The sequence below is a fragment of the Schistocerca cancellata genome, chromosome 3 (genome assembly GCF_023864275.1).
Source record: "Schistocerca cancellata isolate TAMUIC-IGC-003103 chromosome 3, iqSchCanc2.1, whole genome shotgun sequence".
Classification (NCBI taxonomy): Eukaryota; Metazoa; Arthropoda; class Insecta; order Orthoptera; family Acrididae; genus Schistocerca; species Schistocerca cancellata.
The window spans coordinates 856,501,422-856,518,130 of NC_064628.1; the positions used below are offsets into that span (position 1 = coordinate 856,501,422).

Genomic DNA, 16,709 nt, shown 5'->3' on the forward strand with positions numbered 1-16,709 from the left:
CAAAGTAAGAGCCTACGGAACATCAGACCAGCTGTGTGGTTGGATTGAAGAGTTTTTAGCAAACAGAACACGGCATGTTGTTATCAATGGAGAGACGTCTACAGACGTTAAAGTAACCTCTGGCGTGCCACAGGGGAGTGTTATGGGACCATTGCTTTTCACAATATATTTAAATGACCTAGTAGATAGTGTCGGAAGTTACATGCGGCTTTTCTCGGATGATGCTGTAGTATACAGAGAAGGTGCAGCATTAGAAAATTGTTGCGAAGTGCAGGAAGATCTGCAGCGGATAGGCACTTGGTGCAGGGAGTGGCAACTGTCCCTTAACATAGACAAATATAATGTATTGCGAATACATAGAAAGAAGGATCCATTATTGTATGATTATATGATAGCGGAACAAACACTGGTAGCAGTTACTTCTGTAAAATATCTGGGAGCATGCGTGCGGAACGATTTGAAGTGGAATGATCATATAAAATTAATTGTTGGTAAGGCGGGTACCAGGTTGAGATTCATTGGGAGAGTGCTTAGAAAATGTCGTCCACCAACAAAGGAGGTGGCTTACAAAACACTCGTTCGACCTATACTTGAGTATTGCTCATCAGTGTGGGATCCGTGCCAGATCGGGTTGACGGAGGAGATAGAGAAGATCCAAAAAAGATCGGCGCGTTTCGTCACAGGGTTATTTGGTAACCGTGATAGCGTTACGGAGATGTTTAATAAACTCAAGTGGCAGACTCTGCTAGAGAGGCGCTCTGCATCGCGGTGTAGCTTGCTCTCCAGGTTTCGAGAGGGTGCGTTTCTGGATGAGGTATCGAATATATTGCTTCCCCCTACTTATACCTCCCGAGGAGATCACCAATATAAAATTAGAGAGATTAGAGCGCGCACGGAGGCTTTCAGACAGTCGTTCTTCCCGCGAACCATACGCGACTGGAACAGGAAAGGGGTAATGACAGTGGCACGTAAAGTGCCCTCCGCCACACACCGTTGGGTGGCTTGCGGAGTATAAATGTAGATGTAGATGTAGATGTAGATGTAGAAGAGTTAAGGTGCGTGATAGTGCTAATGCTGTGGGCATCTCGAATGAACTTGTACACAATATTTTGCATAAACATTTGGAGATGAGAAAGCCATCCGCAAGATGGGTTCCGCCATTGCTCACACTTGATCATAAACGGAATCGTGTGAAGTGTTGCAAGGATGGTTTGCAGCTGTTCAGGAAGAATCCACAGGACTTTAAGCGTCGTTTCGTCACCGTGAATGAAACATCGATACATTACTATACTCCTGAGACCAAACAACAGTCTAAAAAATGGGTTACCAAGGGAGAATCTGCACCAAAAAAGGCGAAGACCATTCCTTCGGTCGGAAAGGTTAAGGTGACTGTCATTTGGGATTCGCAAGGGTTAATCCTCATCGAATATCTGGAAAAGGATAAAAGAATTACAGGTGCATATTATTCATCGTTATTGGACCGTTTGGAAACCGAGCTGCAAGAAAAGCGCTGGCGATTGGACCGCAAAAAAGTCATTTTCCATCACCACAATGCATCAGCACACACCTCAGCAGTTGTGGTCGCAAAATTAATGGAAATAGGATTCCAACTCGTTTCACATCCCCCTATTCTCCCTCGGACTACTATCTGTTCCCCAATTTGAAGAACTGGCTGGCGGGACCAAGATTTTATTCAAACGAGGAGGTGATAGCAGCAACTAATAGCTATTTTGCAGACTTGGACGATTCCTATTATTTGGAAGGGATCAACAAATTAGAACAGCGTTGCACGAAGTGTATAAGTCTAAAAGGAGACTATGTCGAAAAATAAAAAAGGTTTACCCCAAACACGAAGTAGTTTTAATTTTTGCGCGCACTTTTCAAACGCCCCTCGTAATATCCAGTGGGATATGTATTCACTTGCACCTTTGTTATTTGAGCGAATACAGCACCGGGAGGGCTCTCTGCCATACTTGCAAAGTTCACCACCAGGCCGTAAGCTGCATATAGCCATGTACCATGAATCTAGAGTCCCTTGTCAGCCTGTGTTGGACCAACGCCAGAGTTATCCTGCCACTGCCCCTGGCAAAAGCCACCTGGTCGCACTGGAAATACTGTACATTGCGTACTGCCAGTTGCCGGCCGGTGTGGCCTAGCGGTTCAAGGCGCTTCAGTCTGGAATCGCGCGATCGCTACGGTCGCAGGTTCGAACCCTGCCTCGGGCATGGATATGTGTGATGTCCTTAGGTTAGTTATGTTTAAGTAGTTCTAAGTTCTAGGGGACTGATGACCTCAGATGATAAGTCCCATAATGCTCAGAGCCATTTGAATTTCGTACTGCCAATTGAAATGCCTAACATGTTGTGATACTGTTTGTAATGGCTCTGCAGTCACAGCCCATGTGACATAAAATGGTAGGAGGAGCAGAGAATTTTAAATGCGAGAAGCACACTTGTGTGTTACCGCGCATTGAAACTGTGATGGGAACTGAAAATTCTTCCCAGTTTAAAAATGAACAATAACCCACACGTAAATTCTGCAGTGGCTATCTGTGTGTGTGTGTGTGTGTGTGTGTGTGTGTGTGTGAATTCCTAAGGGACCAAGCTGCTAAGGTCGTCGGTCCCTAGGGTTTCACACTACTTAAACTAACTTACACTAACTTATACTAAGAACAACACAGACACCCATGCCCGAGGGAGGACTCGAACCTCTGGCGGGAGGGACTGCGCAATCCGTGACATGGCGCCTCAAACCCCGATTCCATTCGGCGCGCCGGGCAATCTATGAAAAAGGGAGATGCGCATCTGGCATCCTGGTGCAGTGGGTGAGAAACCGTGGAAAGAGCAGGTTCTTTAAATCCATAAAAAATTATATATGGGGTTGATGAAAGCTATGATGAAAATTATGATAATTGCTTGTTATTCTATAAACTCGTCTTTCCTATGTGCTGCAGCCACTTACAAACGAAAATGGAGAATGAAACACACTTTTTCTTATTTAGAAGTCGAGTTATAGCCCTCAACAGCATGGCAAATACACACTGATCGGTCAGAACATTATGACTACCGACCTACTATTGATATAAACACGTCCAGGCGATAGGAACATCGCCTGAGGAGGAATGACTGTTAGTCAGACACAAACACGGTGCACATAGTATCGATCTGAGTTCTGTCCTCGTGTAGAATGGGGAAGGAGCGCAATACATCTGAGTTTGACCGAAGGCAGAATGTGATGACCCAGAGACTCGGCACGAGCATTTCGGAAACTGCACGACTTGTCAGATGTTCAAGGAGTACTGCGATGAGTGTCTTCGACAAGTGGTGAAGCCAGCCAGACATCGTGAGGTTGGGCGGCCGTCCCTCATTATCGACGTTGGATGTCACAGGCTGGGCAGACTTGAAAAACAGGAAAGGCGGCGATCTGTAGCGGAACTAACATCAGGTTTTAACTCCTGGGCAGGGTACAAGAGTGTCTGAACACATCTAACGATGGGCCTTCGCGGCCAATGGCCCGTGCATATGCCAATGTAAACACCACAACATTGGGAACTACTATTGAAATCGCCACGCAACCATTGGCACTGAACGTTGGAGCAGTGGCAGGGCGTTGCATGGTCTGATGAAACCACATCTTCATCATGCCGATGGGAGGGCGCGAATCTGTAGTCTTCCAGGGGAACAGCTCCTTGACACCTGTACTGCTGGACAGAGACAAGCTGGCAGTGACTCCATTATGCTCTGGGGAACGTTCACTTGGGCATCCATGGGTCCAGTGGAGCTCGTGCAAGGCACCATGGCGGACAAGGGAGTATCACATACTGATTGCAGACCACCTACATCCCTTCATGACGATCATGTTTCCGGATGGCAGTGACATTTTTCAACAAGGGAATGGGCCGTGTCACGAGCTCAGGAGTGTGATGGGGTGGTTCGAGGTACACAGTGGCGAGTTGCAATTGGTGTGCTGGCCCCCCAACTCGTCAGATCCAAACCCGATCAAACACGTCTGGGATGAGATTGAATGTGTCATCAGAGGTCATCGCGCACCTCCACGGAGTTAAGAGAATTAGGTGACCTGTGTGTGTAGATGCGGTGTCAACTCACACCAGTGACCGACCAAGTCGTCTTTGCTTCCAAATCGCGCTGAGTCGCTACTGTTATCCGTGCCAAAGGTGGACATACCGGCTACTAGGTAGGTGGTCATTATGTTGTGTCTGAGCGGTGTACGTGATTAAAAAAGAATGAAATTTTTACAAGAGTGGAAATCAATAAACTAGGTGCATAAGCCATTTACAGGCGGAATAACTCTGCTCACGTACCTGAAACGGGATTCTCTGGTGAGAATGGCCTCTTGATGAGATGCAGGTGGACAGCCCACAACTGGCTGCCCCTATGTCTACTCAGAACAGAGCCATGAGTGAAACTTCACTGCTCAGAAGATGCTGGCCACAACACGTTATCAATGATGTATTGCCTCTTTTTGAGAAATGGTAATCATTGCTTAATAGCACATTTCTGTACGTTCCATCATCGATACTGTGTGACACAAAATGAAAAGGTTGCTGATGGCATTGATATGAGTCAAATTTGGCACATAAAATATAATGTATAGTATTTTCCAGTAAGAAATGTAATTTATTAAGTCAAAGAACGATTCCACTGTAGCTGCAGAAAGTTTTCTTGATCGTGATCTCTCTCACACAGATATTTTGTATGTTTCATACTTCTAATAATGAACTACTAAGTCCAACAACAGCTACAAAACGCTTGAAATGTTAACCCTCTCTCTCTTTATGATGTCCGCCGCTCGTGGTCTCGCGGTAGCGTTCTCGCTTCCCGAGCGCGGGGTCCCGGGTTCGATTCCCGGCGGGGTCAGGGATTTGCACCTGCCTCATCATTTCATCATCATCCAGGAAAGTGGCGAAATTGGACTGAGCAAAGGTTGGGAAATTATACGGGCGCTGATAACCACGCAGTTGAGCGCCCCACAAACCAAACATCATCATCATCATCTCTTTATGACACTGCATCAGTTGAGTTGTTATATAAGTTTTATCTCATTTAAGATGTATTAAGTCCTTTCGACATAGTGACGACTTGGACTGTAAAGTCACTCTGTGGGTTCTGTGTAGTCTTTTACTTCTACACCTGTCTGAGGTACTTAGTTTTGAGAGTTCACTATGTAAAGCTGTACAACATTTATAAATAATGAAAGCCAATTTGTTACAGCTTTTTCTGTAAAATGGGACAGTTTGTAATAATTTTCGTGTAACATGAGGTATTTTGTTACAGCTGCCAATGCTCCATTACTCTATGGCATTGCAACAGCTGAACTATCAAGACTTATATCATGTAAAAATGTTCTATGTCTCTTTGATACAGCAATACCTCGACTGTAAATTCACGGCTCCTTGCATCAAGAACTTGTCTACCAGGTATAGATGTATGCTATACATGGACAACTATTCGTTTGTACTTACATAGCACTTCTACTACATGCTCTTGCCTATACGTTAATGTTACATGGGCGTCTCTTACTGGATATGTAAATCACTCTGGATGTCAAATATAATTTTGTTATATCAACTGGAGAATTTATTCAATAATTTGTTTTCATGATATGAAACACAGTTTAGAAAGTTGATGTTTTCTCTTTTTAAATTTGAGCTAACAATTAAAAGTATACAAATACCATATATATATATATATATATATATATATATATATATATATATATATGCACACACTTATCTAGCAATGCCAGGTAATGATGTTGCTAATGCAGCTGCATACTGAGGCACAACATACATCGAAATTAGTTGCAAAGACCTCCATTGAAATTTTCTGAATTGTCATATTTGTAAACCCATACCATACATTTCCAAAAAATATTCCCAGCTCCCAAGACGATCATACACTGCACACTGGATGGCTGAGCTAGCACACATCATGTTCGTGACTGTAGATTCATGTTAGTGAATGGTCTATGTGGTATTATCGTTGTTGTATATTTTCACTGTTCTTGGGTAGTTCCAACACATTTTGTATGACAATCCAGTAACAATGTAGCCATTTGAACATCGATCGTTCATCATTGAGCATTGCAGTTATTTGCTCTGAATTCTGACATAATTGGTACCATTCATGGTCTGAAAGCACTAACTTCATATCATTAAATTGTGGATTTTCAAAAATTACCACAACACTGAACTCATGGTCTGCGGACATACCTACAACAATGTGTTTACTGTCACTTGCACTCACACCCAAATTTACATATGTCAGACACTCAGATGTGTGACGATACATTGTCAACCAAAACACCGATTTAGTTCGTACTGTGTGCTGTCGTCCAGTAGAAGATGCGTAAACGGTTATTAAAAGTAACGCCAATACTACAGAGTATAGGCAAACCATATCTGTGACGTACTCTCTGGTAGGCGACTTGTTAGCGCGTCAGATTGTTGCGCTAAAGATCCCAAGTTCCAGACGCACTAATCGTAATTTTATTTAACACATTACGCGTGAAACTGTTATATGGGAGAACATTTTTCTGCCACGTAAAAGGACGTTTCGGAGTTTGTAGCTATATTCTTTCGGCAGTATGCTTTCGCTTCATTAATTGAAAGTAGTAAACCTGTAGCGTACATTTGTATAGATACCACCACACCTATCTACACAATGTACTCTATAGGACTGCTACTTTCAATTAATGTAGCGAAGGCAGACTGCCAAAACAACATTACTACGAACTATGAAACGTCCTTTCACAAGGCAGAAAAATGTTCTCGCGTACTAAAATTTCACGCGTAGTCTTTAAAAAAAGAATTCGCCATCAGTGGGTTTGAACGTCAGTACAACGATATGACACTCTACCAGCTCACCTGCCTTCTTTTTTGATCACGTTTTGTTCGTTATTGGTCGTTGTTTCTGGTCGGGGCGCACGTCCCATGACGCCTGTTCAGGATCATCTTCGATCCAGTCACTCATTTTTATTTTATTACACAAGGCAGCTAACCCTCTGACCGAACACGCTGAGCTACCATACTCGTAACCAGAGATCTTCACATTACGACCTTACAGATGCTGTTTGCCTATACTCTGGAGTTCTGGTGTTACTATTAATTACCATTTACACATCTTCTACTGGACTACAGCACACAGCACGAAATAATCGGCGTTTTCGTTGATACTCTATCGACACACGACGTTTGGTACCGACCTGAGTGTTTGACATCTGGAGGTTTAGTAGTCAGCTGCAAAGTTATTGAGAATAACACCACTTTGATAGCTGCACTATACCAATGCTTGAGTGGTGCAGACGTTAGTGATAGTGGTAACTCTTTGCCTGAAATGAATTTAACGTGCTGACTTCGTATCTGCTCCTTGTATCAGGTGCACTAGACAATGCTGGTGGCACGACGACAGGTGCCAATGTTGGATTTACTGGAAACTCAAAGTGTGGAGAGAGGGTAGCGCAGCTCCACCCAGCTTGGTGTGGCACTAACAGCATTTGGCTTTACGCCGTCTGTGCCCTGGTGGTGAAATTTCTGAGTGTCGAAGGAACTCTCTACTTTGTGTTCTTTCTTTCAATAATAAAGGTGCAAATGAACAATTGTATCACTACATATGATGGTGACAAGTGTTTCACAACCAAATATGGGCTATTCAGTTTTAAAGATAGAACAGGTCAGCTCTTGGGTTTCAAAATTACGAGTTGCAACGTTGGGAATGGAGGGGGTTGGTAGAATTGTTTAATAATAGCACAAGTGAATTGTAAAGAATGGGGAAAACCGATGATTTTGTGAATTCCTGCACCATTTTAAACTTGGAAGAAGTGATCTTCCAACCACAAAGGCTGTCCTCCTTGCCCTAGACAAATCATCTTGGATTTGTTCTCAGATCCCCTGTTCACCATCTTGGATTTCCTTCTTAGATTATGACGTCATAGTGAACGTCCTAGTGTCCCTTGGTCACCATCTTTGATTGGGGCATCGTAGAGAGTGTCCTAATATATCCAGGTCACTACCTCGGATCGTCACATTGGGTTCTCGTCCCACAGACTGCCCTTGAATTTCACACTAACGGATTAATGTCCCACCGCATTTTTTAAAATTTCAGGCCAGTTTATACTTAGTATAATACCCCAACTTCCACAGTTGTATCATTGGCTGGGGTAAAACCCTGTAGCACACTAGCACTGTTTGAATTTCCTACCATTCCTCAGTTTACCATCACTTTGCAATAGGGCAATCAGTCAATAACAGAGGCGTGACTGCAGTCTGGTAACTATCCATGACATTATCAATGATGTCATAGGGTTAGAGGGATTGAAGGGGTGGGGGAGGGGGGCATGGTTGTGGGAGTAGAAGTAGGGGAATGGAGCAGTGGGGGAAGGGTGAGGTGAGGGGAGTGGGGAGGTGGGACTGAGGGGGTGGGTAAGGTGGAGGGGCAGTGAGTATATGAGTGGAAGGTGAAGGATGAGAGGGAGTGGGGAGGGGGAGGACAAAATCTGGCAACAATGAACACTGTTCTCACTCTCTTTCAGTTTCGTACTGAGAAGGACTATGTAGGTAGTTAGTAACATTTTTAATGTTTCTTTTATTGAAACGAGTCAGTTTACAGGGTTTGTATAAGGTATACATATACGTATACAGTGTGGCCCACTGCCAGCCCGTTCAATGCTCCCATCTCCTCCAGACTTTCTCCTTCAATTTTTGTGCCCTTAGCATCCTCCCATTCCATTGCCATGCTCTCTCCGTCTTATGGTGACAACACTCTGCTATTCTCGAACAGTGCTAACATAAGCATTTGACCTCCTCCCACATTTTTCATCATTCTGCCTTTCTTTCTGCCTGCTGCTTACCCTCCCCCCCCCCCCTCCCCTATCCTTGATTCCTCCACACCTTCCTGGGCCACTTGTTTTCTCTGTGTGGGTCATTCCCAACTCACACATTTACCTTCTCCTCTGACAGATGGCTCCAAGGCACACATTGCGCCTAATGTACGGCCCTGCCTGGTACCGCCTCTGTCTAGTCATCGCCCCCTCCCCCGCCCCCCTGCCACCCCTCGCCCCCCACTGTGCTCCCATTGCGGTCGTGTCCTATGACCTTGCGGACTTCCTTACACCTCCTGTTCTCCATTCTTGGAAGTTTCACTGTTTCGCTGTTTTTCTCCTTCTTGCCTCTGGCTAGCTGGCTTCACCATCTCAATAAAGGTGGAGAATCTGTGTAAGCACTCGCCTGGTAACCTGCCATTACATAACACATACGCAGCCAGCAGGTTACCATACCCCACGTGTCCTCCAGGCAGCCAGACACATTCGAAAATCACAACTCTCCTCAAACACGCTCCTCAGTATGAGAACAGCAGCACGTCCCACTGCAAAAACGCCAGAGGACTACAGCGACATACCCATCCCTCTGTGCATGTGCCAGTCTCCAGCATGCTCCAGAAGAGACTCCAGCATCGTCCGCCAGCAGTGCGCAGTGACGACTGCGGTACGGCATACTAAATTTCCTCAACATCTCCGCACAGCTCGACCATCGGTAGCGATTTTCGGCAGCAGCCTTCAGCTCCATCCCTGTCTGTGGCTGGACTTGACCCAGTGTGTTTGAGGACTCCGACCAACACACCAATCTGCCTGCACCCGACTGATCGGGACATACACACAGACACCAGCTATATAACTGCCTAAGAAATCAACAAGATAGTGAGCAGACGCCAATGAAGGACACCAGTTTGGATTACATCTACATATCGTACAGACTCCACAGACCATCATACGGTGCATGGCAGGTGGTACCCTATTGCGGTAATAGTCATTGCCTTTCCTGTTCCACTGGCAAACAGAGCGAGGGAAAAATGACCCTATATGTCTCCATATGAGCACCAATTTCTCATATCTTACCTCCGTGCTTCTAACATGAGATGTATGTTAGCGACAGCACAATCGTTCTGCAGTCAGCTTCAATTGCCAGGTCTCTAAATTTTCTCAGTAGTGTTCCTTGAAAAGATCGTCACCTTCCCTCCAGAGATTTCCACTTGCGATCCTGAAGCATGTCCATAATACCTGTGTGGTGTTTGAAGCTACCGATAAGAAATCTAGCAACCCACCTCTGAACTGGTTCAATGTCTTTCTTTAATCCAACCTCGTGCGGAATCCAAACATTCCAGCAGTACTGAGTAAGAGATTGACTATTATTCTGTATGCGAATTCATTTACAAATGAGCTACACTTTCTCAAAATTCTCCCAGTAAACTCAAGTTCACCATTCGGCTTCACTATCACAATCCCTACATAGACGTTATCTATATACATAAAAGAAAGTCGTGTTAGTTACACTATTTATAACTCAAGAACGTCTGGACCGATTTGGCTGAAAATTGGTGGAGAGGTATCTTAGAACTAGGAGACGGTCATAGGATACCTTTATCCCGTTCGACCGCTATAAAACGTGGTATAACAAAAACACATCTTTCATGGAGTAACAAAACGCAAATGCCAGCTAAATGTCACCATAAAACGTGGTATAACAAAAAGACAACTGACATGGAATAACAAAACGGAAATGACAGCTAAACGTTTGTGGTTAAGTGTTAGTATAGATCATTAATTAAAAATTTAAAGAAATAATTTGTATTTTCTTTGAGTCACCATTAACAATACCGCGACCAAGACGATCGAATATTTCTCGACAAAGCCGTAATGCAAGAAGAATACAAAACATTGCGAATGAAAGGACTGAAGAAGAACAACAAATTGCCCATGAAGAGCGCCGCGTTAGTATGGCTCGACTTCGTGCTTATCAGTCACAAGAGCAAAGTGTGGCAGCCCGTGAAACGGCTCGGTTGGCAATGCGAAATCGTCGAGCGAACAACAGAGATCAACATGTAGATAATTTTCGACGCACAACAAGAGATTTATCACGTGATGATTTGAATCGATTTGCGTTATGCGTTTTGATACGATTGCAGCACTGATTACTGCTTGCATCCTTGTGTTTGCATTGGGCCGATGGACGTTGTTTGCGAGTATTGTGGCGCATTGAAGTTTTCTGGGGAAACGCACGGATTGTGCTGCCTTAGTTGGAAAGTGAAGCTGCCATTATTGACTCCGCCACCTGAGCCATTGCGTTCATTGCTTTCTGGCGAAACACCCGAATCACGTCATTTTTTTAAACACCCAAAAATACAATGGTTGTTTCCAAATTACCTCATTTGGGGCAGACAGTATCGAAGAACGAGGATTTAGTCCGACATTCAAGGTATTTATTTATTTATTTTTTACTTGCACATAGTAGAAGAATAACTTACTATACTTATTCGTACGTATTATGTTTGCTAACTCTAAAAAATGTGTTTGTAAATAAGTAATATTTAATTTTGTAGATACAAGGACAGATTCACCATCGAATTGGATCATTGCTACCTCTCGAAGATGCACAGCATAAATTTTTACACGTATACTTCATGGGCAACTTGGAAGAACAACTTGATCGACGTCAAGAAATCAACGCAGCAATGAAAAGAGCAACTCTTCAAGATTTGCAGCAACTACTTCATGAACATCATGCGTTGGTCAGGCTGTTCAGGGGTGCTTTAGAGCGCATGCCAAATAATGACTACAAAGTCGTGATCAGAGCAGAGATTAAGGCGGAACAGAGTTCGCCGGGTCCGCTAGTATTTCAAATTTCTTTGCAACGTTACGCCCCTGAATTTAAACGACGTGATTTTGTTAAGCTGCACGCTACAAATGCTATATTCTAACATCACGGGATTGTTTCTCCTACTCATCTTAACTACACCTGTATTTAGAGCTAGCTGTCCTTCATTATACCAATCAGAAATCTTGTGAAAGTCATCTCCTGTCCTCCTACAGCAACTCAGCTTGGACACATTCCTGTACACAGCAGCATCACTAGCAAAGCACCGCAGTTTGCTGCCTGCACTGGCCACTAAACCATTTATCTATTTAGAGAAAAACAGCGGTTCTATGCCGGTGTGGCCGTGCGGTTCTAGGCGCTTCAGTAACGAACCGCGTGACCCCTACGGTCGCAGGCTCGAATCCGGCCTCGGGCATGGATGTGTGTGATGTCCTTAGATTAGTTAGGCTTAAGTAGTTCTAAGTTCTAGGGGACTGGTGACCACAGATGTCAAGTTGCGTAGTGTTCAGAGCGTTTTTTTTTTCTCTCAACAAGGGAGAGCCTGTTTGGTCATGAGAAATATCAGATATGGATGCAAATGGGGAGAGCGCGAAGATGCTTATGTCAGTAATGGAAGATACGTGACACTGGCATCTCGCAGCAAAAGCAGTGAAGAATCCTGGAATGAAGCCGAGTATGGCAATACAGTCTAACAGCTATTGATCCAAGTTTAAGCAAGACCCATTCCATGTTTACGGAAGAAGTACCGCGCTTCAGTCTGGAACCGCGCGACCGCTCTAGAAGATCGTAGCGTTCCAAAGGATTGGAAAAGAGCACAGGTCATCCCCGTCTTCAAGAAGGGACGCCGAACAGATGTGCAGAACTATAGACCTATATCTCTAACGTCGATCAGTTGTAGAGTTTTGGAACACGTATTATGTTCGAGTATAATGACTTTTCTGGGGACTAGAAATTTACTCTGTAGGAAAAATGGCTCTGAGCACTATGGGACTTAACATCTGTGGTCATTAGTCCCCTAGAACTTAGAACTACTTAAACCTAACTAACCTAAGGACATCACACACATCCATGCCCGAGGCAGGATTCGAACCTGCTACCATAGCAGTCACGCGGTTCCAGACTGAAGCGCCTAGAACTGCACGGCCACAATGGCCGGCATCCGTGTGGGGGACGGGAGGCGTATACGGAAGGCGAGGCGGAGTGCGTGGCGCTCAAGGATCTGCAGGGACTTATAGAATTTCGGGGGGGGGGGGTGGATATCCAGGCGGATCTGGCATAACAGAGGATGGGACGGATTAAGGATTTGTAGGTGTGGAGGATGGTAGAGGGGTGCAACCCCATTCTCTCGCCAGACAGGAGTTTATACTGGAACATAATTATTCATACTAAAAGATTCTTTCTTTGTATGGGATTGGACAACACAGTACACTGCAGAAATGTCTCAGGATAACACCAACTCTAACTTTTTCAACTAACAAAGTACTCCTTCTCGAATGAAAAAGATTCGGGCAAAACGTGAACTTCAGTCCTACGAGTCTTCCTGCTCTGTTTATAACGTAAAATATTGCGAGACAGGTGGTTTCCTGCAGGTGGTTCCCCGAGTCGCCGCGCTGGCTGACGTGCAGGGGGCGCGAGGAGGAGGCGCTGGGCGTGCTGCGGCGGATCGCGGCCACCAACGGCTCCAGCCTGCCGCCGTTCACCCTGCAGGTGCTGCACCGCGTGGCCAAGGCCAAGCGGGACCGCGTCGGCTACCTGGGCATCTTCTCCAGCTGGAACCTCTTCAAGAACACCCTCCTGCTCGCCATGGCCAGGTGAGCACGAGTTGCTGTAAAACTAACACGTTTTCATAAACACAAGGAAATGAAATCTACAGCTTTCGTGTCAACTGGTACACGTTGTCAAAACTACATCGCAAAGCTGCGATTCCTCCTCAACTGAAGTGTATCATAAGAACTATCCAACCAATCATGGGCCACAGTACCTGGAGGTGCCACGTTTTAAAGGTGTCCTTCATTGTAACTTCCTCTCCTATACACAATGGTGGATTATGTTTCCAGAGTACGAAGCTACATCACAAGTCCATCTTCCTGTGACACGTGGTATTCACTTATAATGGAGATAACTGGAACCATTTCTAGACAGTTACCTACAACGTTGGAACCAAGCAGCGTACCACCACCTGCGAATCTATCACAACAAGTAAAAGTGTGGCATTATATGTGGAAATATTATTTCAAGAGGACCTAGTAGATAGTGTCGGAAGTTCCATGCGGCTTTTTGCGGATGATGCTGTAGTATACAGAGAAGGTGCAGCAATAGAAAATTGTTGCGAAATGCAGGAAGATCTGTAGCGGATAGTCACTTGGTGCGGGCAGTGGCAACTGACACTTAACATAGACAAATGTAATGTATTGCGAATACATAGAAACAAGGATCCTTTATTGGATGATTATATAATAGCGGAACAAACACTGGTAGCAGTTACTTCTGTAAAATATTTGGTAGTATGCGTACGGAACGATTTGAAGTGGAATGATCGTATAAAATTACTTGTTGGTAAGGCGAGTGCCAGGTTGAGATTCATTGGGAGATTCCTTAGAAACTGTAGTCCATCAACAAAGGAGGTGGCTTACAAAACACTCGTTCTACCTATACTTGAGTATTGCTCATCAGTGTGGGATCCGTACCAGGTCGGGTTGACACAGGAGATAGAGAAGGCCCAAGGAAGAGCGGCGCGTTTCGTCAGAGGATTATTTGGTAACCGTGATAGCGTTACGGAGATGTTTAGCAAACTTAAGTGGCAGACTCTGCAAGAGAGGCGCTCTGCATCGCGGTGTAGCTTGCTGTCCAGGTTTCGAGAGGGTGCGTTTCTGGATGAGGTATCGAATATATTGCTTCCCCCTACTTATACCTCCCGAGGAGATCACGAATGTAAAATTAGATAGGCTTTCTGGCAGTTGTTCTTCCCGCGAACCATACGCGACTGGAACAGGAAAGGGAGGTAATGACAGTGGCACGTAAAGAGCCCGTTGAGTGGCTTGCGGAGTATAAATGTAGATGTAGTAGATGTAGATTTAGGGCATGAAACCCTGGAGGGCGGGGAGAGCAGACGTAAACTTAACCCTGACAACGATGTAATTGTTTAGTTTATGCAATGAAAATTCACAAAAGTGTTAGGTAAAATTTAGACAAACGCCAGTTTTACAATGTGCTCGACTAAGACGGTGACGTGATAAGGCCGATCAGTGAAGACCAAAGAAGGTAAAATTTGGCAAATAATTCCTGCAGTCGCATATTTTTGTACAGTAGTTAGAGGGAGTGCTATGCACAACATACTAGAAATCCTGAACGTTGGGGACGGAATGTGAGAATGGAGGTGCGTGTCAAGATCTCTTTCGTACGTTTCACTTGAACAACTCGAAAACTACGACCTCCAACGAAAACGTATCCTAGTACAAAATTTATCTACATTACATTTCCTACAAATAGGACTTGTTCAATTCTTTCTGTAGGCCTCACAGGTTGCACATAGCGAGCTAGAGAACAGGAAAATCTCGCGCATGGTTTCTGAAAAAAAATGTAGAACTTCGAGTTGTATGAAACGACATCTGAAGGGGGCATCTGTAGGGGTAACAAAGAATGAAGGAAATTTAATTTGAAAGTAGGTTTGAAACCATAATAAAACTAAAATAGTTCTGAAGTAAATACGAAGAAGAAAACAGTAATAGCAGCAATAAAGTCATTGACCCAGTGAATGACTTTGTATGTTTAGAGCGGTAGGAAGAAAAAGAACCAACAGGCAGAGTATAAAAGCCTGAGTAATTTTTGTTACCTAGCAACGATGAAGGCTGTCATTGACGCGTGTTGTCGCAATTTCAGACGTGAATTCGGATCGGAAAGCTCTTGTAAAAGTTATACATTATTCATGTTTAACATTCCGTCTTTCGGCTTAATTGCATTGCTAGACGTTTGGCGAAGATTACCAGCTCTACCGTGAACATTTTATGTTTGCTGATTTATTTCTACTGTTTTCATTGACTCTGTGCTCTCGAGTAAATAAAGTTCAGCAGTCACATACATGATAGTGGTCATTTCTTTAAGCTCAGTTTCTGTTTTTCAAACAGTTTATCTTTTCATGAACTTTTCAGTTTAGTTGCCGATTGTTTCCCATACGTCTATCGTGCGCCATTTTGTATCAGCACTGCCCTGAGTGACGTGCAGTAACATTTTTCATTTACACTACTGGCCATTAACGTTACTACACCACGAAGAAGACGCGCTACAGACGCGAAATTTAACCGACGGGAGGATGATACTCTGACGTGGCTCTACCCTTCATTCGAGCCATGCAAAACCCTAAATTTCAGCTGGATAATGCACGACCGCATGTTGCAGGTCATGTGCGGGCCTTCCTGGATATGGAAAATGTTCGACTACTGCCCTGGCCAGCACATTCCCCAGATTTCTCACCAATTGAAAACGTCTGGCTCATCACAATACGCCAGTCATTACTCTTGATGAACTGTGGTATCGTGTTGAAGCAGCATGGGCAGCTGTACCTGTACACGCCATCCAAGCTCTGTTTGACTCAATGCCGAGGCGTATCAAGGCCGGTATTACGGCCAGACGTAGTTTTTCTGGGTACTGATTTCTCAGGATCTATGCACCCAAATTGCGTTAAAATGTAATCACATGTCAGTTCTAGTATAATATATTTGTCCAACAAATACCCGTTTATCATCTGCATTTCTTCTTGGTGTAGCAATTTTAATGGCCAGTAGTGTAAAACCTACAAGCTCATGAATTTCAGTTAAAGTAAGTAAGTGCGCCTTCTCGATTAAGTTCGAGCACAAGAGCAGCAATATTAATATCGGTCATCAGTTATTCTAGACAAGTATTTCATTAAAATGGCGGAATTCTGATGTGTTTTGTTGGGCACAGTTGTTTGGTACGTCAGTGTAGGACACCAGTTTAGACATTTTGTTTCTCCACTCAGACACAGTCAACTTACGTGGCTGAAGCCAGACATTCTTCCACACTG

General features: G+C 44.3%; 1 protein-coding gene across 1 annotated transcript in view; it reads left to right on the forward strand.

The window, feature by feature from the left end:
* Positions 1–16,709, forward strand: part of LOC126176611 (solute carrier family 22 member 5-like) — a 96,392-nt gene that overhangs the window by 42,081 nt on the left and 37,602 nt on the right. The window contains exon 4 of the mRNA XM_049923771.1: positions 13,258–13,479. Coding sequence (XP_049779728.1) covers positions 13,258–13,479 — 222 coding nt within the window. The remainder of the gene's footprint in view (positions 1–13,257; positions 13,480–16,709) is intronic.